Genomic DNA, 26,143 nt, shown 5'->3' on the forward strand with positions numbered 1-26,143 from the left:
TTATTACTTTGCCCTTTGATTGCCCTGTGAGCTTTTACAGATGCCTCTCTGAATCAACATAAATTTGACAAAAGAGAACTCTGTATTAATCCACTGACTTGTCCAGGGCTGCAGATATGGATGTACACTCATAAAATCTTACACTTGGAAATAGTTTTAGTTACTAAGGTTTTAATGGCCTCAAATGTGTTGTGCTTTCCCTGTCAAATGATTTGTTTCTTTTAAATGGTGTGTGGGCTTTATAGTCATAATTATTCCTATGATAGCATTTCATTCTCTATTGCTTTGCTAAAGAGATGCTGACCTATAACAACTTTTACTTTCCTCAAGAGGAAGCTGTGAGATAGCCAAGTCGTTAGTAAGTAATGGGGAAAAGAATTCTCAACTTTCCATAGTAAGAAGCATGTAATATGTTTAAGAAAAGATTCTTGAAAAAATTGTGCAGGTGTTCTGCTGTTTCCAGCTCTCACCCTTTCCCTCTCAGCAGCGCTGCTGTAGGCAATGCTTCCAGAGCCCCAGCCTTGTCTTCAGCCTCCAGTACTGTAAACTTGGTCCTGAAGCTGCAGGAGAGGCCTCAACTTCAGTTTCTTTCCTGTTCATATCAATCTGAAAGCAGCCATAAGCTTTGCTCTACATTAACACATGCTGCTGGTTGGGCTCTCCAGACACGATTCTGTTACTAGGCAGGTGTTATTAACAGTTTAGGGCAGAACTGGCTTTCCTGGCATGCAAGCTGTTTTGTTTCTGCTGGGAAGGCAGAAACATGGATGATGTGAAATACTCAAGTTAGCACCTTGTGCTGGTCATTCCTGTTTCCTTGTTCGTTTGAAAGGGAGAACTAACTTCAAATGTGAGAGAACAGATACAGGGAGCAACGACCTCCGTGCAGCTGGAGCCCTCACCCTCTGTCTGAATCATATCCTAAGTGAACACTCCATGTTATCAGCTGCAGGTGGAGCTGTATGAGCTCAGCCAGGATTTTCCGCTCAGTTAAAGCAAGCAAAAAACCTCCCAACAAACCACTAAACATTTCCTCCTAAGATTGCATTGCATCCTCTATGTTCATATTCAACACTGTGAAAAGAAGGAAGGGAGTATTTTTAGCGTGACGCTAGACAGAAATTCCTACGGTGGAAGTGCAAGGAGGGCTAAGAAAAAAGGGATTTCTGGGTGCTTTGTTTTGTTCCCTGTCCCGTGGCTCTGGACACTCACCTGCCCTTTCCACCGGGAGGAGATGGAGCTAACGCTGCCTTCCGCGGGCATGACGGTCTCAGGTGAAGCCTGCTGAAGCCACCTGCCTTCGGTCGTGGCTTCGACTAAACGAGAGAGCCGGGGGCTGTGCGCAAGGACCCCCGGCGGAGCACCTCACCGCACCGCGGAAGGCCCCGGCCGGAGACTGGGCCCGCCCCATGTCCCCACCACCACCGGGAGCGGAGAGAAGGGGAGCCACGACCGGCGCTGGGGGAGGATCCTGCCCGCCACCCTGCTCCCTGCCGGGGGCCGGGTGTGCGGGACAGAGCGCAGCGGCGATGGCCCTGCTGCCGCGGCGGTTTCTCTGCTTCGTGCTGGGTAAGTAGCTGCGCACCCCCGGGCTCCAAACTTACCGATGCCGGGCGGGACGCGGAAAGAGCGGCGGTACCGTGGGGTGGGGGCAGCGGGAGAAGCTCCCCTGGAAGCCGCGGTGCCTCTGCCCTGCGAGCGGAGACGGTGCGCAACACTGGCCGCCTCCTCGGAGGCTTTACCCCGACCCGATCCTGAAATGTGCCAAGTCGCCAGCGGGGAAAGCAGGTGGAAATGGAAAGGAGAAATCATCTGAGAGCTCCAGGGCATAACAAAACATCTCGCTTGGCCTCTAAATATGTCAGATGAAGATGCTGTCAAATACAGCCTGTTTTGTGTAGGATTTCCCGTTTGGTGGGTGAGATTTTACTGAGGCGTGCTTGCGCGGGGAGACATCCTCTGGCATTTGTTTCAAAAGTGGAAATTAATTACCAGGAGACTGCTTTAGGAGTCTCTGTCTACCTATTTCTGAGCCGCAGGGAGAGGGCACAGCTACGAGTGCTTGTTCAAGCAAGCTGAGGTCGGGCATTCTGGGTTTTGCAGGTCATTGACTTTAAACCGGGTTGGAAATCCTGGCATTGCCTGGTTATTTTCTCAGGGTGCAGAGTGCCTGGGTTTCAGTGATGCTCCCAGCATTTCATATGCAACAGGTTGTGCAGTGTTTGTAACTGATGTATCCGCAGCAGAAAGCTTGGAAGGATCACATATTGGTGCTCTATGGAAGAAGTGTGTTTGTTTAAGGTTACGTAAAGGGGAACTGAGACCCTCGTCCTAACGCTGATCTTCCATGAAATCAAAGTGCTCTGTGAGGAAGCCTGGATTTCTCCTTCTTTCACTTCCTTCTTCGGTTTTCTCCTCCAAAGCCTGGTGAATAATGCATTGAGCTATGCTGCATGTAAAGGTCTTATCTGTATCACAGTTATCTATTTACTACTCTCTAGTTTGTGGTTATTCCCAGGAATGAGAAGTCTGTGCCGTCCATGCTTGGTTGCAGGGAAAGGCTTCGGGCTTCCTGGCTGAGGAGGGAGCATTCCCACACACAAACCTGTGGCTGATTTTGCTGACAGCGAGGACTATTAGTCTCCTAGTTAGTTAGTTAGTTAGTTAGTTAGTTAGTTTCCTGCTTAGTTAGGATTTCTGTCAGCTCTGTATTGCTAATTCCTTCCCCCTTTTGCTGCCCCTTCCTTCCCTTGGTTTGGGCACTGTAACTTTGGGAAGTGAAGAGAGCAGGAGCTGGTGATAACTCCAGGCTGCTCTATTCCATCCCCATTAGCAGGATGTCTGCCTCTGTGTGAGCCACTGAAGTGGTGTTGGGTGGTGGATGGATTGCTAAAGAAAAAAACAGAACAACAGAAATCCCCCGTTTGAGCCTTTCTGCTTTACACACAGAGAGGGCTGTGGAAAGGCAGTGAGCAGGGAGGGAGGATGAGGTTTACAGCCCTGTGCTGGTGTTTTTACTGCCAGCTCGTGCTTGCCACTGCCTTGGGACATGCTCTTGGACGGCTTCCCTGGTCACTGAAGAACCTTCCCAGGTGGCTGAGAACTTTATGAACGGCTGTCCACCTGCCACCATAACCTCCTGGCTGTACCAAAGCTGGGGTCCAGATGCTGGCAGGATCAGCTGAGGTTTCCTCCCATGCAAGAAAAGCCTTTCTTGTAAAGCTCAAGCTTAAAGTAACTTTGCAACTGGCTGCGGTGTCCCTAAAAAGCAGGGATGGTCAGGGTATCCACTGCCCTGGTCTTATTCAGCAGGCTGGAGATCCAGCTGTATTCCAAGGTAACCACTTCCATTAGAGGTAAAAGAAAGCTTTTTCTGGGTTTTGGCTGCTCAGAAAGAGGGAATGAGCCATGCTCTTGCTCATTGTTACTGGGAACAGTGATGATCAGCACTACACTGCTCTGAAGCCTTGTTTTGGTGTGTAAGGGGTTACCCGAGGGCTGGGTTTCACAAGGAGACTCATTATTGCTGGTGATGATGGATGGGGTGGGATTATGGTTCAGGAGCCAGGTCAGAGTTGTGCAGGGGGTACTTAACAGGCAAACTGTTATTTCTGCTGAAAGCCACATAGGTATATAGAGAGGTAAGCCCCTTCAGTGGCACTTCTGCTGTACTGCTGGCTGGAGGTGGTGCAGGGAAATGCCAGTGGCATCACCCAGTGTCCCTTTGTGCATCCCCAGGGATACTGGCTGGTGTGACAAGGGCTGGGCAACACTTCCTGCTTTCAGGGCTGTGGTGCAACTCACAACTATGCTAGCAGGTGGCTGGATATCCCACGGGGACAGACGTTCCCCATTTGCTGTTGCTTCCTGTGCCCGTTTCTGGTTGCACACAGTGCTGTGCTTTGCTGCTGTGGTGGCTTGTGGGTTCCAGATAGGTGTGCTGCTGAAAGAGCTAAGAGAGAATTGCAAATAAGGCCAGTAAAACATTAATAAATCAATTCATATCACATTGAGTTGCAGCTGGCTACAGTCAACACAAGAGGGACATGGAGCTGTTGGAGCAAGTCCGGAGGAGGCCATGGAGATGCTGTGAGGTCTGGAGCAGCTCTGCTCTGGAGACAACCTGAGAGAGAGAGGGGTCACAGCCCTCACTGGCACAGACCCTGCACTGAGTAAGGATGGATAACACCATGGGGCAGCACCGGGTTTGAGGGAGAGGAGTTTATGGGGGAGATGTGGCATGTTTCAACGTGGTCAGGTAGCTAAATACCTTTTTCCCTTCTAAAATGCAACCATGACTAGGGTTTGCTGGGCAAATTCGTGCTGTGGATAGGTGAGTACCAGGGAAGTCCAAGTCCAGGGCGCCGTTATGGTGCTATGGATGCTGCTTCTGAAGCCATACTGTTTATGTCCAAATCCACTAATGAACCTGCTTAATGGTTTCGTACCTTTTCTGTGAGCTCTACAGCTTGAGCTTTTGAGGATGCAAAACCATAGCCTGACCCCTTGGGAAAGCATCCCAGTGGCACGTGAAACAGACAGCAGCCTGGGTTGAAACCTCTTGGCTGCGCTGGGTTTCAGGTAGAGGCAGGATGTGATCCCTCCAGGCTTCCCCATATACTTCAGGTATCTTCTGTTAGGAAAACAGCAGTGGTCTGTGTGTGTGACTTGCAGACAAGTGCCATCTCTGCACCTTATTCAGCTGGAAGGAGAGAAAACTGCATTGAGAAACCTCAGTTAAAAGGGAAATGAATTATCCCCAGGTTGCTCACATGGTTCAGCAGCAGATTTTAGCGTGGAAAGCGTATATGGACAGTATTCTGTTAAGCTGTTGCTATTTGCAGCCTATGAGAACTACACCAACAAGACAGTTTGGTTTTCTCCACAGTTAATTTTTATATATATTTATTTATTAAGTTCCTCTTTATAGGCAATCTGTTGGAATGAATAACGTTTGCCTGGGAACTGCTTTTTCTTTTTATTTCTAAGGTAGTTCAGTAAAATGGTTCATAGTGCCATGGACCAGAATAATTCATGTTTAACAGACACAAACCCGCTGAAACCTGAACCAACAGGATCGAAAGCGCGTTGTCTCCAAACCAATGCCAGGCGCTTTTAACTTTGGTGTTAGTTTCCCTGTTCTTATTATAGCCTCAATCAACTGAAATAGCTGAGGGAAGAAAATAGTTGTGGGGGTGGGAAAAGAGAGTGTTTGCCTTCAGAACATTCTTGAGTCTTGAGTGTGGTGCTTGTTTCTCCCTGGCTTTATCCAGTGAGACCAGCCCCGCTTTGAGACTGAGCTGACATCTGGCCCCTCTTGGCATGCTGTGCTTTGTGATGCTTTAAAAATAATCCTAAAGCATAAGTCCAGTGCTGGGTTAAGGTGTTGGGATGATGATGCTGGAAACCTCTGTCTCCCTGGGTTGGCATCCACTCAGCCCCTGATGTTTGCAAAAGATGGATGCCCAGAATTAAATAGGGATCCCCGGTTCAGCTCTTGGGGGTCAGCAAGTGGGTATTTGATGGTGCTAACGGTCAGACCTGGTTTGAGTTAGGAGTGGGTTAATGAAGGCATATAGTTTTTAAAATGAGCCCGCTGTTCATTAAGGATATAATTACCTTTATAACTAATTGCTCATGACAGATTTTTTCCCTCTCCTGATTTGCAGTCAGATGGCAGTTGGTTTTCAGCATGCCTGGGTTTTGATTTCCTTCCTCCTTCCTCCCTTTTCAGCTGGTTTTGAATTTATTTTACTTAACACATGATTTTTCTTTTTTTTTTTTTTTTGGGGGGGGGAAGAAGAGTATTTGTCATTTTGCCTCACACAAAATCAAATCTAGGAACACATTAAGATTGAGTTCTATTCCTGGAAGTATCCTTGGCTGATGGGTAACAAGGACATACTGTAACGTCTGCTAACACATGTGGGGAGACTGAGGTGGAGAGGGAAACTGAAGCAGCGTCCTCACTCTTTGAACAGCCTATTTCAGTGTATTTAGTAGTTACAATTATTTAACAGCAATACTATAGGGCAAAAAGTGAACTCTTTGTGACTCAGCTAAGCAGGACTATCCTGCACTGGGCTATGAGATGCAAAGTAGCAGCGTCTATTTTGCGTATTCTGCATCTTACAGGAGCTGTTATGTGAAAACCTCTATCAGAATGATCTTAAATTACCCTTTGTTTGGGCTGTTGCATTGTAGGTGCTCCATAAACTGAACTTGGGAAGAGGACTAACATAGTGCAGCAGTATCTCTGCTGCCCAAGTATCTCCTAAGAGTGGCAGGGATACAGCCTGGGGAAATAGTTTTCTGTGGGGCTTGTTGAGGGAGTTGCTGTATCTTGCAGTAATTTAGTGCTTTGGAAGCCTTACACCATCCCAAAACATTTTCATGTTTCTTAAGACTTCAGGAAACTAATCACCCTGATGTTCAGGAGAACTAGAGTTGTCTTTTCCCTAAAGAACCTAAATACTTTTAATCTGATTTATTATCTTCTTGTAGAAAAGGGGGACTTCATCCCTGTTCCTGGAAAGGTTATTCCCCTTCATTTTATTAGACAAGGCAAAATAGAGATAGATTTTTATTTTTTTTTCTCCAGCCAGGACTAATGAGATATTTTGCATACAACTGAACATTATATACCCAAAAGGATATTTGAGGTTTCAGTTTTGGCATCCTGTTGTTCCTGTGAAGGAATCGATATATCCATCGAGCTGATACTTTGCTGTCATTCTGTTTTTTGTTAGGATGGGGGTGTTTGAGTTTTCACTATCATTTTATAGTTACCTCAAGCATTACAAGAGGGCACAAAATAAGCTGCATAAAAATAAATGCCAGTGAATTTTTTGTTGAAGCTGAGGTAGGAGCCAGCTGCCCAAATGCAATGCCTGTTTGGGGCTTTTTTCTGTCTCTTAAGCAAACGCCTCATTAACCTGATAAGGCAGGACACTTCCAACGAGTGGATTTGATGGTACATTTGTTGACTGGTGGTAGGGATTTCTGCTCAGGCTGTGGTGGGAGCAGGGGCCACCCATGGGACAGCAGGGCAGGAGCTGGGCAGCACACTACCAGAGGAAAGCAGGTGACATCCCATGCGGGCAGGCTACCACTCTGGATGCAGGGACCCTATCACTGGCAGCAGGACCCCTCAATGCCCATGAAGAAGCCCTCTCCAAAAGGCTCTTGTCTCCAAAAACCTCTCTCCAAAAGGCTCTTTCTCCAAAAGGCTCTCTCCAAAGGTCCCTTGTCCCACGGAAAAGCAGATGCCTTGGTGTGATGGGCAGGGAAATCTCTGTTATTCTGTGGTCCCTTTGGCAGGCAGTGGGAGCTAGGATGTGGTGAGGAGGTGCTGGGAAGAGAGATGAGGGCACAGGACTCCAGAGCTGTGGGCTGACTGGCTTCATTAGCCCACTGCTCACAAAGCGGCCCTAATTAGGGACCAAGCCATGGAGCTGACTGCTGGGTGCAGTGGAGTGTGCAGCAGCCCTGCTCCTTGTGGGGCTGCAGAGCTGAGACTGAGGGGCAGGGTCCAGGGAGTGGGGACTGGAGCTTGCCTCTCACCACGGAATCACAGACTGGACTGGGCTGGAAGGGACCTTAAAGCTCATCCAGTTCCAACCCCTTGCCATGGGCGGGGACACCTTTCACTAGGGCAGGTTGCTCCAACCCCCATAGGTAGGGATGTAGACAACAGTAGTGCTTTGGTGCTGTGTACCCTGTTTGCAGGTACATTGAAGAGACTGGGAAGTTCAGGGTGCTGGTGTAAGATGCTGCAATTGCTGGGAAGGTGTTTGTGTCCTGCTGCTGGTGTGCAGCTGAGCTGGTGCTGATGCTTATTTGTGATCCACTTGTTTCCGTTTGACCTTCTCCTCTTACTGCCTTTTATCGTAAGCGAGTCTTCATGACCAGTAGTGTTTATCCCCAGAAGTGTTTCTGGAGCATCATCACGCTGCCTCCGTATGGTCCATGTCCTTCCAGAAATAGGATTTCTGGGGATGCTCCTCCGGAAGCAGCAGTGAGACAGTGCTGGCAGGTCCGCAGTGTATCCGTCAGACCCACGTTGTGCTTCATTCCCAAAGATCATAGGATCACAGAACTGTTTGTGTTGGAAGGAGCCTTAAAGCTCATCCAGTTCCAACCCCTTGCCATGGGCAGGGACACCTTCCACTAGAGCAGGTTGTTCAAGCCCCTGTGTCTAACCTGGCCTTGAACACTGCCAGGGATGAGGCAGCCACAGCTTCTCTGGCCATTTTGGGGAACATCTGCTGCCTGAACGTTTCACATGGCCAGGTCCCTAATGGGGCCATCCCAAGCCTGGCCAATTCTCTCTCTACCAATTCTACATTCACGTATCTGGCGTCTCCCAAACCAGCAAGGTTTTACACTGACCCTCACTATTGCTTATGCTGTGGCATGGCATTTACACTGTGACACCGCCCTCCATGGTGCTTATATGGCACAGAGGTCTCATTTTGCTGGGGTTTAATGGAATTGGCCAGCAAATATTTATGTGGGGTCTGGGGAGGCTGTTTCTTGAGTTAGCTTGGATGGAGGAGATGCAACACACAGACCTGGGGGGAGCCATGGTGATGCTCTGCCCTGGACAGCAGCTCCTGCAGCTCGCTCCCCAAAGCAGCATGGGCAGACACAACCACTTACGTGTTTCTTAGGGGAATGTGTGGTTTCCTGTGGTTGAGCTTTTCTAGCCCTGTCTCTTGTCATTTAGCAGTCCTTAAATCCTTTGAAAGCTTTTGTGGCTTCACAGCACTGAAGCTGTCTGACAGGTAAATCACGGGGTGAGCCCTCCATCTGCAGACCTTGCTGGGGCTGCGTTTGCAACTGTGTCTGTGCCATGGGATGGGTTGGGATGGGATGATCCTGCGCTGGTGGGGGGGCTCACACAGGCTGCTTGAGCAGGGGGTGGGTCTTTGTCTCCCCCACAATTGCCTGCAGGGTTTGGACACCTCCATCCCTCTCATCATTCCCCAAGCTGCTGGATCTGAGCAGCCTGGAATGGGTGCCAGTGTCTCCAGCCTGACCCAGCAAGGCAGGGAGGATAGGCTTTAAAAATACATTCCCCATGCAAAACCAGGACAGAAATAGCCCTGCCAGGGCTCGGAGGTTTCATTTGACTGCACGGGTGTATCCCAGGCTGTCAGCAAGAAGAGGGGTTCACAGGCAGCTCCCTCCTTTCCCATAGAGAAATAAACAGTGTCGAGCCAGCCACCGTGGTTCCCCAAACCCGACATCTGCATTTTGCTGTCCCTCATCTCCAGCTGGAGGGGGTCACATATTTGCTAAGCTCCAGCTTCATTTTTGACTGGTGAACCAAGCTGTGAAGCCAAAAGCAGCCCCATTGGAGGTATATATTTAAGCAGAGGGTGTTGGACCCTTCCTGGGGGCTTATGGGGCTGCAGATGCTGGAAGGGGCAGTTGTGCCTTTCTTCCTGCTTCTCCCCAACTGGTGTGAGTGACTTCCCGTCCCTCTCCGGTTTCTCTGCATGAGGTTTCTTGTACAAGACCTGTTTCCTGCTGGTTTGATTTGTAAGCACTCTGTCTGGAGCTGTACCCCACGGGCTTCTTCAGGCTGATGGAGAAGGTGCTCCTCAGATGGGTGTGCTGTAGAGGAGGTTGGTGCCCAGTGCCAGGCTCATACCTCTTTTGGGGCTCTAATTACCACCATGCCAGCTAGACGCTACGTACAGAGTGGCTGCCCAAACCTGCTCTGTCTGGGAAGCACAAAGTCAGGCTTAGGAGAAGGTGTGGACAGGTAGGGGCAGTGCTCAGGGAGGTCCCTGGGTCAGTGATGCTCTCGTGTCAGTGGTCTGCAGGCACCAGCCAGAACCCAGCTCAAGCCATTCACGTGTGAGCATTGCTTGGAGCAGTGGGTTTATTTTTAGACCTTCAAGCACTTGCTCCATCCCCCACAAAACCATCTGCTGGTCAACCCCCCCCCCAACCCCCCCCCCCCCCCCCCCCCCGAGTTTTCCATTTTCTGACCACAAACTGGGATGTTTTTCATACTCATCTTCTGCCTTCATGCCCTTTCCCCATTCTCCCACAAGCGTTTTGGGCTGGGTCTGATCCTTCCCTTGGCTTCGTGCTTCAGTCCGGGCAGAGCACTGGGGTGCTGGGAGGGGACTTGTTCTGACACAACCCACGGATGCTCCCAAGGGTGCTCAAGCCCCTTTGTGGGGTATCAGATGCTCACCTGTCTTAAGATGAAAACTGGAGCTTAATTACTTTGTGTTACTAATTAGCAGTGGACATGATGGCTCTCCTGGTTGAAACTCCGCTTGAGAAACGTGCTTGATGAGGACCGTCTCAGCTGATCTCTTTGTAAATGTGGGTCCTAACAGGAAGAGAAGGGTTGAAAAGCAAATTTAGGTGTCCTGAGACTAAAGAACACGTGCTTCGCATGTACAGAGCGGCTTTCCAAGGGCCGTGCCTACAAAATCTCCCCCACCTCAAACCTGCTCTCCCAGAGTTTGGGGTTAGCCACAGGCTACTGTCTCCTTCCCAGCATTGTTCCCTGTTGAGTACCTGGTTTGCCAGCACACAGCACATCTGTCTGTCTGGGCTTTACCTGGTTTAATCTCACAGGTTTAATCCAGTGCAGGATTTCATCCCAGTGGATGGGGATGTAGCAAAGGCAGGGCTTGAAGCACACACAGCAGATGAGCACCAGATTTCCAGCTCTTGTTGGATTTTATTTTGCAACTGGGTCCAAACCACGAAACAACTGCATGGAAAAGTTCATCTCAGGTTTGCTGAGAGAGCTAATAATTTCACAGGGGGACACAGCATTTGGGAGAGGCCCAGGAGAAGATATTGAGATGTTCGTTCTTTGAGCCCAGGGCTTTGCTGGTACTTGGGTTTAGCTACGTGTGGCTTGTTCATTGCCAGCCCTGCTGTGACTGACACTTTGCAATTATCTCTGATCTTTTGAGATTTAATGAGACCTCTGAGGTTTTACATTAATATACCTGAAGAGGTCCAACAAGAGAGGTTCTGCAACGGTGGAGGGAAGAGAAGGAAGAGGTGGTGTCCCCCAGGTTGTTTTCTGGAGCTGTGAGCCCAGAGCTCTTGGCCCAAACTCCAGCTATAACATGTGGAATGGAAAAAAGTCCAGTTATTTTCCTTAGGTTTTTGTAACAACTCAGGACCAACACTGGTGTTTTGCTGAAATACATGAGCGATGTGGGGGTTTTTCAGCTACCTAAACTCTGGTAGGTGTTTGCTGGGACATTCCAGGACATCAGTCCCAGGGCAGTCAAGAGAATCTGGGATGCCTGGAAAAGCCTTCTCTCCAATCACTTCCTCACCACTGCTCTCCAGATGTTCCCTGTGAGGAGGCAACTTAAGGTTCCTTGAGGTTATGTCTTTTGGCAGGCAATCAGTGCTCCTCTTGGCAGTGAAGGGCATCCATCACTGTAGGTTGTTGAGCAAGATGAACGCCATGTCAGATGGTTCCTCCTTGCAGCGGAAGACATCTTTGCACGTAGAAGGCAGTGCGCACACATGTTGCAAGGATGGATTGTGGTGGTGTCACTTGTATGATGCACACGCTGAGAAGACATGGGAAGATGGACAGGACCCCCTGCTCTGTATCTAGGTGGCACCTAAACGCCAAACAGGGCTTTGGGGATACTGCATGGCTCCACTGGAATGTTCCCAGAGAACCACTGCATTCCTGCAGCTCCCGATGCCATTTTTCCAAAGGAAGTGCTGAGGGCACATGAAAAGGTTGCTCTGGGAGGCAGCTCAGCCCTGGTATAGTCAGGTTTTGGAGCTCAGTTATTCAGCAGCTCCTTACGGCCTTCACAAATGAATGCTGCTAAGTACAGGGACGTGACTGCTCCAGACCTCAGTTATTTACAGCTCACTGCAGCTGACTTACACCATCTCCGTCAGCAGGGCTGAGGGGGGAAGGAAAACCTTCTGGAATGAGACCCAGGAGATAGATACAAAGATCTCCCCCTGCTTTCCCCCACCCCTGTTACTACAAACCCGGAGCCCATCCCAGCCTGCTGTGTTGATGAATGTGGGTTTGGGGAAAGTCCAGGAGCCAGCATGGAATATCTGTGTGTTTAGTGGGGACTGTGTGAAGATGTGGCAGGAGTTTCTCCTCTCTTTGACCTTAAAATGTGCATTTAAATCTAAAACCAGTTCTCCCTGGCCAGCTGAAAACAAGAACTGTACTCACTGTGCCCACCTTGGTCCTCGCAGTGTTTAAAGCTCTGTGGAGCCTTGCTCTTGGATGCTCTTTCCTTCTAATGTATAAAACAAAAGAGTCCTTCACAGTATTAAAAGTCTAATGTCCTTGTGAAATGTCTTGGTCACTGGCTGATGGATCTGGTTTCTTCAGAGAAGAGGGTTTGCAGACAGACCCCATGTGTAGGTATGGGAAAGACATCTTCCAGGAGCACGCTCTCTCCACTGCTCCATGGGGTTACCAAGCCAAGCCTTGGCTGTCACCATCTGAAGAAGGCAAGTCCTCATATGGGGAAACCAGAGCTCCTGGAGAACATTTCCCATGGGGGAAAGAGACAGTGATGGGCCTTGGAAGGACCTTCAGAGCTGAGACAAGAGTCAGGAACAAGTTGCATGCTTGGGGATGACAAAGCTCATGTGCTGGTTCTCTCCTGGCTGCTTACACCTGCACATCCAACCCAGCAGGGTCTTTTGAGTTTGCTGGAATGACAAGTGCTTAATGCTCGTTGGGGTTTTCTTTTCACTTGGGTTGGGTTGGGTTTTGGGTTGTTTTTTTTTCCTGTTCTTGTTATGCTGGCTACCAGATACATGTGGCTTTACAGGCATCACAGCCAGTTTGTGGTTCTCAGTTACTTCATCCCCATGATTTATTTAGTGTTTCTCCTCTCTCCAACCAAGATGGAGCTGCCTGTTAAGGTGTTTTCCTCCGGGTCTGTTCTGCAGGAGCAGCTGTGTGGTCATCAGGAAATGTTTGGCATCTCCAAGGATAGTTGTTTTTGTGGTATACAAGTGATGACTTGTCTCTAGGCCCACCTGTGCTAATTGGGAGTGGAAGGAGAGAAACCAGGTGAAGGGGCTCATCTAGCTGGTTTGTGATCTGTTTTCCTTCACACACACACCCCCCCCCCCCCTTCCCTCATGCAGCTTTCTCCTGCTCCCCACTGAAAACATTTGCTGGAGGCAGTTTCTCTGCAAGCTGTTTAGCTGTGTGATGGGCATAATGTTTGAAGGGCACTTATCCTTCCAGTGCATGGTCTTCACTAAGGGGTGACCCCTTGGTGTGGCACCTGAACCTCCCTTAGATGCTGGTGTTCCCTCAGCCGTGTCACTTGATTCATCCAGATTTGAAGGGATGGGAAGAGGAGAAGAGCTTCCCAGCCATCAATTGTCCTTGAGCCTGCCTGGACTGAGGTTTGCAGCCCATCTCTCAAGTAAAATGATTGCATATTGTACCTTCCTCTTCCTCCTGCTCCTCTTCCTCCCTTAGTGCTTTGCTTCAGCATCCCAAACCTTCCCATTTCAGAGCAGGGCTTGTCTGTGGTTGGACTTGATAATCTTAAAGGTGTTTTCCAGTCTAGCTGATTCTCTGATTCTCTGGCTGAGGTCGTATTATGCAGGTGCTGTAGGGTGAGCCCCTGGATGGCATCAGTTGGGGAGAGCTTTCAATTACAATAATTTCATGTTTATTATTGCAACATTGAGGGTTTAATGCTCCTCACCTACATTTCCTTGGCTTGGTAACTCACGTTGTCTTATTTTGAGCTGGGCTGAAGTGGCTGCCATGGTGGGAGGCAGCATGGGAGTCCTGTAGCCATCCAGAAACCTCACCCAAGGGTCTGGGGACCCCTTGGCATCCAAATCCTGGAGGGGGTACGGAGTTCCTGCCCATTCCCATGGGATGCTGGTCCCTAAGCACTCCTAGAATATATATGTGGGCTGCAGAGGGCCTGCTCAAGGAGGTCATCCCTGGGGCAGGATGATGTCCTATGGCTTTCATATGCAGACTTCTAAATAAATAGCTAAATTCTGTTTTGGTGAAAAATAAGATAAAAATAAAGCCCCATTATTTTGCACAAAGTTATTTATGTGTAGCAAAATATAGAGCTGGTATGCAATGCCTGCCTACAATGTACTCCAGGAGCTGCAAAGGCACTAGCTGGCACTTTGGGACCAGGATATTATCTATAGCCAGGCTCAGTAAATCATTTCTCCTAAGGTTTATTTTCTTCAAGCCTGCGCCTGCTTCCCTTTGTAGCATTACTGCCCTTCTCCCTTTCTACTCACTAGCAGCATTGCACTAGTTGTGCACAAACTTGTAAAGAAGTACATCCACCAGAGATGGATGTTTGTTTCCAAGTGTGGCATCATGCAGCTCATTTTTCAGGGGTCCTTTGCTCAGCAGCAGCAGCAGGGATCTGACTGGGAGCTGTGGGGTTATTCCCTAACATCCTCTTACTCTTTTTGTAAGCGAAAACCCTGGAAATTTAAAGTCTCAATATGTATGTCATGGGATCAGCAGAGAATAAATCTGCATCCTTACTTATTTATGACTTACATGACATATTTTCAATAACTGATTTATGTAGTGTCAAGCAATTGGGAGGGTAACGGCAGATGATATTGCATGGTCATAGTGATGTGGAAAGGGAAATAACCCCCCCCAGAAGGAGGTTTTGAGGGAGCTGTTTGATGAGGGGTGTGAGGTGATGTTCAGCTTTGCTTTGGCAGACGCCCTCAGTGTGCAAAGCTGTGTGGGGACTGCACGGTGGGAGGCAGGGGCTAACCCATCTTGCTCCTCGTCTTGTCTTCCAGCCCATCACTTCATCGCAGTGACAGCGTGCCAGGAGGCAGACTACAGCTGGATGATCCAGCACTACTGCCTGAAGCAGTTCCAGCTCAGCATGGAGGGCATTGGGCAACGGCTCTGGTGTGACTGGGATGAGACCATGGGGTAAGTAATGTCCCTCCTGTCCTGCCTACACCCGTCTTTGATTTTGGGGTGTAAGGTGGTCAGCGGTGGGTTTTAATTTTCAAATCCCTGCTCACTGCAGGGGGATTACAACTGGATGAGCTTTGAAGGTCCCTTCCAACCCAAACCAGTCTGTGATTCTCTGATTCCATCCTGTTTGCTTGTGGAGGGACCACAAGGTGGGCTTGGAGGGGAGAGCAGTGGACGTTCTACTTGGACTTCAGTGGGGCTTTTGGCACCGTCTGCCCTAAGATTCCCATGGACAAGCTGATGAAGTGTGGGCTGGATGAGCAGACAGCGAGGTGGGTTGGAAAATGGCTGAACAGAGCAGGCCCAGAGGGAGGTGGTTGTTGGACAAAGTAATTGAAGGCCAGCAACCAGTGGTGTGTGTACCCAGGGGTCAATGCTACTCTGGGGAGTGGGTAACGCACCATTGAGTCATGCTGCTAGCCAGAGGGGTCTCAACAGGCTGGAGAAATGGGAACCTCACAAAGTTTAACACGGGGAAGTGCAAAGTCCTGCACCTGGGGAGGATCAGCCTCAGGCACCAGGACATGCTGGGGGGCTGTCCAGCTGGGAAGCAGTTCAGCAGAAAAGGCCTTGGAGGTCCTGGTGGGTGCCAGGTTGAACATGAGCCAAATGCGTGTCCTCGTAGCACAGAAGGTGGACGGTGTCCGGGGCTGCTTGAGGAGTGTTCCAAGCAGACCAAGGGAAGCGATCTTTCCCCTTGGCTCAGCCCTGGTGAGGCCACCCCTGTAGTGCTGGGTCCAGTCCTAGGCTCACCAGTGCAAGAGAGATGCGGACAGACTGGATAGAGTCCAGTAATGGACCACGAGGATGATGAAGGGTCTGGAGCATCTCTCCTGTGAGGAAAGGCTGAGGAAGCTGGGACTGTTCAGCTCCAGGGGATCTTATTAAGGTGCAAACTGAAGCACAGGAGATGCCCTCTGAACATCAGGAAATGTTTTTTCACTGTGAGGGTGACTGAGCACTGGCACATGTTGCCCAGTGAGGTTGAGGAGTCTCCGTCCTTGGAGATGTTTAAAAACCATCTGGACATGGTCATGAGCAACCAACTGTACGTGGCCTTGCTTGATCAGGGGCATTTGGAGAAGACAAGGAGGATCTCCAGATGTCCTGTCCAACCTCAGCCATTCTGTGATTAAATGGGCTTTCAAGGAGCCCACCCTAGCAGTGTCTGGAAATCAGGATGGTGGTCTCGCTCAGTACAGTTATATACATGTGAAGAAACTGCACACCCCAGTGATGGAGCTTCAACAGAAGACTGAAGATGCCTGCTCTATTCTGGGTATCAATGTGTTAATAAGGCAGTAGATTAGGATCCCTGTCATGGCTCCATTACATCTCCTGGTGACTCACTGCTCGATGGACATATTTTCTATGAGGTTTTCCTTTCTTTTTATTCAGTACTCAGGTTCCCCAGACAATCCCTAACGGCTTAACTCAGCTTGAAAACCCCACAACCCACTGAAATGCCTTCAGACCTCTCAGTGAGAAAATCCCAGCCCATCCCACTGGATCTGCTGGTTTGCCTGCTGCTTCCAGAAGTTGTGTGTTGATTTTTCTTAGGAACTACAAGGAGTAGCTGGCACAGCGTGTGGCCTGGCAGCCTTCTGCTGAGCCTCCTGTTTATGATCAGTGTCAGAGAATTAGCAGTGATTTATGATGTAGGAGAAGCAGAGGTGCGGTCTGCTTTTCTGGTGGAGCACTTGGTGGCAACCTTGGGGAGATAAGAGGGTGATAATGAAACCCTGCTTAGTGTAGCAGCATCAGGGAGAGCAAGGATGTTGCATATGTGGAACATGGTGCTCTGGGATGGCTTTTTTTGGTATGTCTCTGGTTTGGTTCTGGCTCTTTCCTATTTCTAATCAGCAGAGCAGAGTTTTTCAGTACCGCCATGGCAAAAATCATTCTCCTGGTGAGATGGTTTTGATTGCAGTTGCAGAGACCAGCCAGGGGTGTCCATGTGTTGGGGTGAGGGCCTGAGAAGCCTGCTCTCCACTCTCAGCTTGCTTTCCATGTCGTGCAGCACAGTTGTGCTGCAGCCTTTCTCTGAGAAGGCAAAGCGGCTTGAGACACAAGTGGGGATCAAGGTCAGTTTGAAGCGGCGAGTGGATGTTGCTGCATGCCATGACTGTTTTGCACAAAAATCAGAGTTTTTGTAAGGTTTTGGTTGATTTCTTGCTTCATGGCCCTTTTTTCTATGCCAAATTAAAATATATATATGTGTGTATATGAAAACATACACCTATAGATAGCTAGGTTTTAAAAAAGGACAGTTTGGGTTTTCCTTCCCCTTCATTGGTGACAAAATGGAGGGGAAGAAAAGAGATTGGAAAGACTGTAGGAGGTTTCCTGGTTCTGAGAAATCTCATTTGGTCCTCAGAAATGTCCCGGGCCCTGGGGGCTCCATGGGATCTGTCCCATGTCTCTCTTGACATCTTTGCAGGCAGCATCCAGATGTGGTCCAGATGCAGTGAATGGCAGGAGAAGGGGATAACCACCTCACTGGGGATGAACTCCCACCCATGGAGACATCCCATCAGAGCTGTCCCTGTGCAGGGGCTGAGTGTGTCCCACGGATAGGACTTTGCTTTTGATTCTGGTTTGGTCCTATCTGCAAGACTGGTGAGATGCAATCCATCTCCTCCTTCAGCAAAGCCATTTCACAGGAAGCAGAGGTGTATTAAAGAGCTTGTTCTTCATCTCCCATGTCCTGGTTTGTTGGTTGTTTTTTTTTCCTAAATAATTTCCACTAAACTTGTTATCCTTGAGACACTTGGAGGAAATGCTGATAAACTTGCAGTGTGTAATTTGATTGTGTGAGTCCATTTGCTCACAGCAAAGCAAGGCTCAGGGTTAGTTAAGCAATGACATTTCTCTGATCTTCCTGTGCCCTCAGGTCACTGGGAAAATCAGGTAGAAATAGCTTAGCTACTGCTGCAAATAAGCTGCTCTGGAAGGACAGCAATTTTAGGTGGCCACCATGCTCAAGATCCTTCCTGAGTGTGCTTGGGACTCACCATCCCCTTTTAATCCTTCTGCAGAGGAACTTTGGACAAAGGTCTGTAGGGACAGGACAAGGGGAATGGCTCTAACCTGACAGAGGGGAGATTGAGATGAGCTCTTAGGCAGAAGTTCTTCCTTGTGAGGGTGCTGAGGCACTGGCACAGGGTGCCCAGAGAAGCTGTGGCTGCCCCATACCTGGCAGTGTTCAAGGCCAGGTTGGACACAGGGGCTTGGAGCAACCTGCTCTAGTGGAAGGTGTCCCTGCCCGTGGCAGGGGGTGGAACTGGATGAGCTTTAAGGTCCCTTCCAACCCAAACCATTCTGGGATTCTGTGATTTTAGGAGAAAAAGCACTGTTAGGAAATGTCCCAGCAGGAGTGGGTAGGGGGTGGCATAGGCTGGCTTGTCAACCCTCCAGCTTTAGGGGGAAAGATTGGGCTTCTTCTAGGCACAAAACAAAGAAATGGTACAGTCCTAGAGCCTGTTTCCTCTCCATATCTTCCCCTGACAAAGGAATTTTGATGCTTGAAACCTGTCTGAAACAAGAAAGAGATATGTTTGAAGGTTTTGCCTCTGCTAGGCCCCATACCATCAGCAGTATCTGGTTTTGGGCTGTGATTTCTCGTACACAGCATTTAGCAGGGAAATGCCTGTTAGTCCCATCATTTACTGCTCAATTGAGAATAACACGATGGGAACATCTGAATAAATGAGTTGTCTCAGCAGAGTTTGTAATTGTGGTTTATTGGTCCTATTTATAGGCTGCAGATTATCCTTCTCTCATCTTGCCCTCAGAGGTATTAACTGAGCTCTTTCATTGCTGGAACTGCTGCTTTCAGGTGTAACAGAGGGGCCTGTCTGGACCAGGAGTGTTTGATGAGGTTGGGCTTGGACCATGTAGACAAGCACCAACTCCAAGGTTGGTCCATCATCAATGAGCTCTGCTGGCTTTCTTAGCTGTGCTTATTTGGGGAAAGTTGATGTTTTTTCATGTGCAAGTCTTACCATATAGCAGGGAAACTTGTGTGAGCTGTTGCACACTTCAGGAATGAGATGCTGTGAACACTGTCTCCTGGGAAGAGGGAAGGATTGCTGAGAGGTGTTTTCCCTTGGGTTCTCCAGTTTCTTTCCTTCTCTTCCTCCCCAAAGGACGAGTGATCTTCAGATGCTCCTGTGTGCTGGTGTCTGCTGGGTTGCTCACTGATCGAGTTGAGCTGGTCTCTCCAGCCCCTTTGTGGTGTTGTCCCATGGATCCCTGGCCCAAGGATGATTTAGACTGAGCATCCTGGAGTTTTGTTTTCCAGGGCTACCCTTTTATTCAAAAGCTAGGTGACTGTTTAGCTGGAGGTGTGCTGTGGGCTCCTCTGTTTTGTGGTGTTGGCCGAGTTGCTTTGATGAGGAGCTCAGCTGTGCATGACTGATTATCCTGAAGATCAACTTGCCTATTTTGATTGCAGATCCAGATTCATCAGTATGGCAGTTGAGCTTTGAGGTTAGCTGTGGTCTCTCTCAGAACAGCTACTTTGGGGCTATTCAGCCTGGAGAAGAGAAGGCTGCATGGAGACCTCATAGCAGCCTTCAAGAATCTTAAGGGAGCCTACAAGGATGCTGGAGAGGGACTCTTCATCAGGGACTGTAGTGATAGGACAAAGGGTGATGGGTTAAAACTTAAACAGGGGAAGTCCAGCTTAGATGTAAGGAAATTCTGTACTATGAGGGTGGTGAGGCACTGGAATGGGTTGCCCAAGGAAGTGGTAAATCTTCCATCCCTGGCAGTGTTCAAGGCCTCGGGTGACATGGTCTAGTGTGAGGCGTCCCTGCCTGTGGCAGGGGATTGGAACTGAATGATTTTAAGTACCTTTCCAACACTAACCAGTCTATGGTTCTATGATTCTATGTGGCATTGAGACTGCAGGAGGGACTGGGCTGCCGGCTACTCACCCATGACCAGCAGGAGCTGATGACTTCTCAGTAGCTTTCCTGCAGTTTTTGTCCTGCTGCAAAAAAGGTTTTGTTTTCCTGAAAAATAGTTTTTGCCTTGCTGGCAGGCTGTGGCCAGAGGTTTTGCATGAAAGTAAGTGGGATGGGAAGATGCTCATTGCGCTGAGTGGTGCCGCAGCTGCAGGAGTCACTCCAGCCGAGCCAGGCGCCTTCATTCCAAATATATCCGCCCTGTGGCATGCCGAAAGATTTCAGGGGAATGCCTTCCCCTCATCCTGTGGGGAAGGAGCTGCCCAGTGTGAGCGTGCAGGCTGACAGCTGCAGCCAGCACCAGAAATGAGGGATGATGCTGCCAGGTCCTGGTACCCTGTCCCACTCCTACCCCTGGCTAGGGGCTGCTCTTACAGCTGTCACTACACTCGTTGTTCTTTACCCATTATCTATAGAAAACAGATTGACCCATTTTCTTATTATCTCATTATCTACTTATTTATCTTCAGGTTGCTATGTCCCTGATGGATATCCCTTTAGCATGTCTGCAAGCTTGCCCTGAAGCCTTGCAGAGGAAGAAATCAATTTCTTAATTTACAACACAAAAGGAAAGACTCGTGTTGTTTTGGGGTTTGTAAGGCTGCTTTTTTTCCTTCTGAAGCAAAGGGGTTTGGGGAGGATAGGAAAAATCTTGATACCTGTGGCAAAAGGGGAGAGCTGGTGATCCTGTGAACACCAACCAGTCTCTCCAGTGTAACACTGTTCACACCTAGGCACTGGCAAGGAATAAATGGCAGATCAAATTCCAGTCTGGGTTGCAGTGGTACAAAACCAGAGGCACTGCTTAGGATTTACAGCAGGGTAAGCATTCGGACCCCATCAAACTGTAAATCAGGCCTCGATTGCTTCCCACCAGCAGCCCAGACCAGTCTGCCTGTGGGCGTTCATCCCCACGTGGTCCCCGCACTGCCTGGCCTCCTGCTGCAGCATCCTTTCAATCCAAACCGTTTCCATGGCAACAAGGAAAACAGTTTTAATTGCAGTTCATGTTGGGTAGGAGAAACAATATTTAGAGCTAAGCAAAGCTGTGCCCCTCAGGGAGGGCTGCCTGTCTCCCTGCCCACTGACTGTGGATGGGTTGGGATAAGCTGCCCTGTTCCCAGTGCTTCCTACATCAGCAAACTAATCCCAATTTTTATTTTTGTTTCATTAATTAAAGCTGGTCTTTTCAGGCATTTTAATTTCAGATGTTGCTATTTAAGGCAAAGCCAGGGAGAGGAGAGGTGGAAGGTGATGTGGATGCAGACTGCTGCTCCTTTCCCTCTCTCCCCGTCTGGTGGTCTCTGGGGACATGCTGACCATCACTGAGGACACCCTGTACACTCAGCACTCCTCCAGCCATGGGTATCCTTCCATCTCAAAGCTCAGGCGAGACCCCGAGAGCTGCTGCTCCTTTGGGAGCTGTCGCTGGGCTGCAGGCAGTTTTTGGCACTGGGAAAGATCCTGAAGCAGCCCCAGCCTGGTTGGGAAAAGGGAGCATGACTTAGGGATGCTTCTCGAAGTTATCCTCCAGGTTGGGGGAAGCTGGATCAACCCAAGCGCTCTGCCCAGGATTTTTTCTGTACATTCCTTGCAAGTGGCAAGGGTTTCAAATACCTTCTCGTGGAGGCAGAGGCGCCCAATGGAAAGACATCCTGTAGTTCCAAATACCATCTTAACTAATTCCTCTGATGCCAGCCAAGTTTTGCAGCTTGGTTTTGGCTGTTATGAATAGCACATGGCACGTAAGCTTTGGCCTTCACCTCTTATACACAGACCCTGGCAAGCGGCATTAAAATCACATGCTTCCTTTTGCTCCCAGGCAGGTTGGGAATCTGGGGGCAATCATCCTTAGATGTTGCATTCTTAGATCCTCTGGCTGCTCCGCAGAGCTGTGGGGACATGCCATGGTGCAGGTCCATGGCCCGGTGGCTTCTCTATGGACTCTTTTATCCTGACTGAACTAGGCCATGGACATGCCATGGTGCAGGCTCCATCATGGAGCTTCTTGGAAGCCGAGCCAGGGATCTGCTCTGGGGTTAACCCCCAGCTTTCAGCCATAAGGCTGGTTTTGGAGGACAGCCAGCCCCTGGTCTGTGGGGCGAGGGAGGAAAGGATACAGGATGCACGTGTTTCTCTGCCCACCACTTCTGATTTGGGGTTGGTGGAATTCAGATCTCTTAGGTCCTCCCCCAAAAACGATCTAAGTGTTTTGCCAGGCATTGCAATGCCCAGATGACACTGACTTGGCTTTCTGTCCTCACCATCCTCTCCAGGGTGGTCCCAGCTGCACCCTGCTGGCAGTGCTTTTCTCCTCCTTGCAAGGGTATAATCTCTGGAGGGTTTGTTTTGGAAGGTCTGTGCCTTTTCTCAGCTGAAGATGGTGTTTTGGGAGATGGAGGCTTGCAAATGAGCTGTAGGGTTGTCTGAAAGCTAAAAGCTTGACTCTACCCTCCCTCCAAAGAGAGTTTTAAGTCTCTGCCTGAGGATTACATCTCTTTCTGGACCCCAGAAATAGAGTGATCATCCTTGCAGCTCCCAGAGTTTGGCTCAGCTTTGGTTGGCTGAGTGTGGTGATGGGACCTCACTCTCCTGGTCTGGGCTAGGGATGGCAAGGGGAAGCCATTCTGAGTAGGGAAACAACCCCTTGAAATGTTCCACCATTGGAACAGGCTGAATTTCCAGTGGGACCACGCTAGTGTGGTGCTAACATCATAATGTGGCTCTGCTTATGGGGAGAGGGAGAGAACCAGATGCCGCTTTGGAGACACACCGGGAGGAATGTTCCCTGTGGCTGTGGCAGGGAAGAGCATGCTCAGCCCCCGGCATCAACACTGCTGCTCTCCAGTGGGATCTTGATCCCTTCTGACAAGGCATTGCAAGCAGCAGCCTGGGCCTGACCAGTCTGGTATATCCATATCTCAGCAAATGGGATATATCTCCATATCCGTTTGGTACCCCTCTGAGGTAGCTGGTAATGTACCTGTAGGGAGAAGGTTCTCCATGCTATGTGTCTGGGTGCTCTGCATGCGAGGACAGAAGGTGGTCCAAGTCTTGCAGGACCATTTCCTGAACACCACGAGATGCAGCTGGCAAGGGATGGCCTGAGTGGTGGATGGCAGCCCATGTTGATGGATGGGAAAGGGTCTATGAGATAAAGTGGAAGAAATCAAAACACCCAGCTACGTTGCAGAGTTTGGCTTTGCTTTTAGTTGGCTGTTCATAAAACTACTATGGTCTTTGTGTGAGCAAAGGGCAGAAAATCTAAGAGTCACATACTGGTTTGGGTTGGAAGGGACCTTAAAGCTCATCCAGTTCCATCTCCCTGCCTATGAATGGTGGAAGCAGGTATTTATCTACACAGAAGCATGGGTTGAGCTGGGGAAGGGCTAAGCCAGCTGCTGTACAGCCCTTCAGTTTTAAAAATAGCTTCTCTGTTATCGCTCCCCCTCTGGTTCCTGACGATGCTTCGGCTCTCGAGATCTCCTAAGGATGCTGATGGATGGGAAATGGTAATCTGGCATATTGGGATGCTGAGCAGAAGCTGCTTTTAGTAGCTCCAGGTGCCCTATTAATTAAATGAGGGGGCTTCCTCCAGCACTGCAGTGTGCCAATGAGTACAGCAAAGACAACTGCTGCCAGCCCAAAAACCCTGCTGACGAGATGCAGAATCCGCAGCAAGTAGCTGGGAAGCTGCTTAGAAAGTATTTGTTCCCCCAGGTGGGTTTTTAATTGGCTGGCTGGGGTTTGGTTTGCTCTGCTTCTGCAGCATCAGGCCTAATTCGCATGGGGAAAGAAACAGTTCTATATACATTTTTATCCATAGCCTCAAAAAAAATGAATGTGCTGCCCGGTGAGAGGTGGGATGGGTTGTGGTCCTGTGGACCTGCAGAATAAGGCAGGGCAAAGAGATGAGCTTCAGAAGTGTATGCTCTTGGTTCAGATGCAACCCCCCTGTTTTTAGGCAATTCAGAGAGAATTTTAAGTAGATTTGATGTACTCCCTGTTGTCCCCTTTTGGCTGAACCGTCGCCCTGAAAGCAGAGCAGCTTGCCTGGCTGCTGGCAGCTCAGGATGGGTTTTCTGAAGGGCTTCCCCTAAAGGTGCCAGATGGTTATGTGGGTACAAGTGGTATTTTCTGATAGCACTAGTCTGGCCATGAAATTCTGCAAAAACGCACAAAACCAAACCAAACCAAGCAAAAAAAAAAAAATAAAAAAATCCAAACCCTTTCTTCTAGTTATTTCTGTAAATATTAATTCTGTTTTCATTTACTTATAGAATCATAGAATGGTTTGGGTTGGAAGAGTCCTTAAAGCTTGTCTAGTTCCAGCCCCCTGCCATGGGCAGGGACACCTAGACCATGTTGCCCAAGGCTCTGCCCAATCTGGCCTTGAATGCTGCCAGGGATGGAGCATTTACTGCTTCTCTGGACATCCTGTGCCAGCACCTCACCACCCTCACAGTATAGAACTTCTTCCTTATGTCTAACCTGAACTTCCCCTGTTTAAGTTTAAACCCATCACCCCTTCTCCTATCGCTACAGTCCCTAATGAAGTGCCCCTCTCCAGCATCCCTGTAGCCCCCTTTCAGATACTGGAAGGCTGCTGGGAGGTCTCCAGGCAGCCTTCTCCTCAAGTAACAAAAACATCCATAACAGAAACTATTTAACATTTTATACGCTATGGGGGAGTGCTGTTGTCAGGGTGCTAGTCCCTGGTGCACCGCAGTGCCCTTGTCTGTGTTGCAGCACCTATGGGGAGCTGACGAACTGCACGGCGCTCATCGCAGAGAGGCTCGACTGCTACTGGCCCAACCGGCTGGTGGACGAGTTCTTCGTCGCCGTGCACAAACAGTACTTCAGGAACTGCTCCCCCTCCGGCCGGGCGCTGCACGACCCCCCCAACAGCATCCTCTGCCCCTTCATCCTGCTGCCCATCCTCATCACCTTGCTGATGACCGCACTGGTGGTATGGAGGAGCAAACGCAGTGAGGGCATTGTGTAGGGACACCCTGCCACTGGGACAGGGGAGGGACCACCTCTGGACTGTCTGGTTTTTGGAAGACCTTGGCAGAGGAGCATCAGTGGGGGGTACAAAGCCCTGGAGGCAGATTCAGCAGTGCCACAGCTCCTCCTTTGCACCACAAGTGTGCCACCTGCCTGGCATGAGGAGGTAATGACAAGGCCAATGGGTCTGGGTGCAATGAGACCACCACGGATTCCTCTTTGTCCTCGTTTTCTGTACCAGGAAAGGCATCTTTTCCCCCAGCATGAGGCCGGTGTCTGCACAGGCTGGGTTTTGCCTTGGAGATGGGGAGCTATGGTTGAAGGGTGGCAGTGGGAGGTGGTGGAGGTGGCCTTGGCAGCGCTAATGAGCAACGGGAATAAGGTGCTTTTCCTACCCAAATAAACACATGAATAAACCAGGTGCCTACCTGTGGTGTGAAGGCTCAGCGCTCACTCCCTCTGAGAGGACCTCCCCTCACTGCCCTAAAGCAGCCTCGGTGATCCTGGAGGCTCCCCCCTCACCTTCCCCTTCAGTAATATTGACCTCCACCTCATAGGCAGTCTTTGGGGTGGCTTTCCAGATTTCTTGTCACCCTTTTAGGTACTGGAAGCTACTCTAAGGTCGCTCCGGAGCCTTCTCCAGGAAGAGGCTTTCTGGAAGATAACCTGCCTACAATAAAAATAAATGAGAAAAAAAAGCCCCACCAAGCCCAAAACTAAAAACCAAAACCCAAATAAGAAAATAAAAAGCAGTAAATTGTTTCAAAGACTGCCTTGAAGTTACAGCAGCTGATTCCTGCACAAGCACTGTTGGCTCAGGAGCCTCCATCCACCAACTGGCCATGAGCAAAGGTGACACTTTGGGGACATACAGGATAGTTTTGCCTTCTACCATTGCAGGAGATCCGTAGGGGGCACAGGATGGAGACTAGATGGAAACATACCCCTGGCAGTGCTCAGCTTAGTGCTTTGGTGAGAGGCAGAAATCAAGGGTGGCTGGAAAGAGTATAAATTAGTTGCATCTATACAGATGTAATATATATATATATATATATATAAATACATACAAAAACAGAAACCCCCCAAACAGCTTCTTGTGTTCAGAAAAGAATAATTCAGTTTATTTTCCCAGGCCATGAGCTGATGGGCTCTTCTAGGATGAGGGTGAGGT

The 26,143-nt window shown here is 49.4% G+C and overlaps 1 protein-coding gene across 1 annotated transcript; it reads left to right on the top strand.

Annotated features, from left to right (window-relative positions):
* Positions 1-1,393: 1,393 nt before the first annotated feature.
* On the top strand, positions 1,394-25,392 carry RAMP1 (receptor activity modifying protein 1). Its single transcript, XM_057412227.1, has 3 exons — positions 1,394-1,569; positions 14,809-14,947; positions 24,715-25,392. Exons 1-3 carry the CDS (start codon positions 1,410-1,412, stop codon positions 24,968-24,970), a joined length of 555 nt encoding a protein of 184 aa, XP_057268210.1. The 5' UTR covers positions 1,394-1,409; the 3' UTR covers positions 24,971-25,392.
* Positions 25,393-26,143: the final 751 nt, after the last annotated feature.

Source organism: Pezoporus wallicus, unplaced genomic scaffold, assembly GCF_028554395.1.
Source record: "Pezoporus wallicus isolate ANWC-B61680 ecotype Strahan unplaced genomic scaffold, APGP_CSIRO_Pwel_v1 contig_6566, whole genome shotgun sequence".
Lineage (NCBI taxonomy): Eukaryota > Metazoa > Chordata > Aves > Psittaciformes > Psittacidae > Pezoporus > Pezoporus wallicus.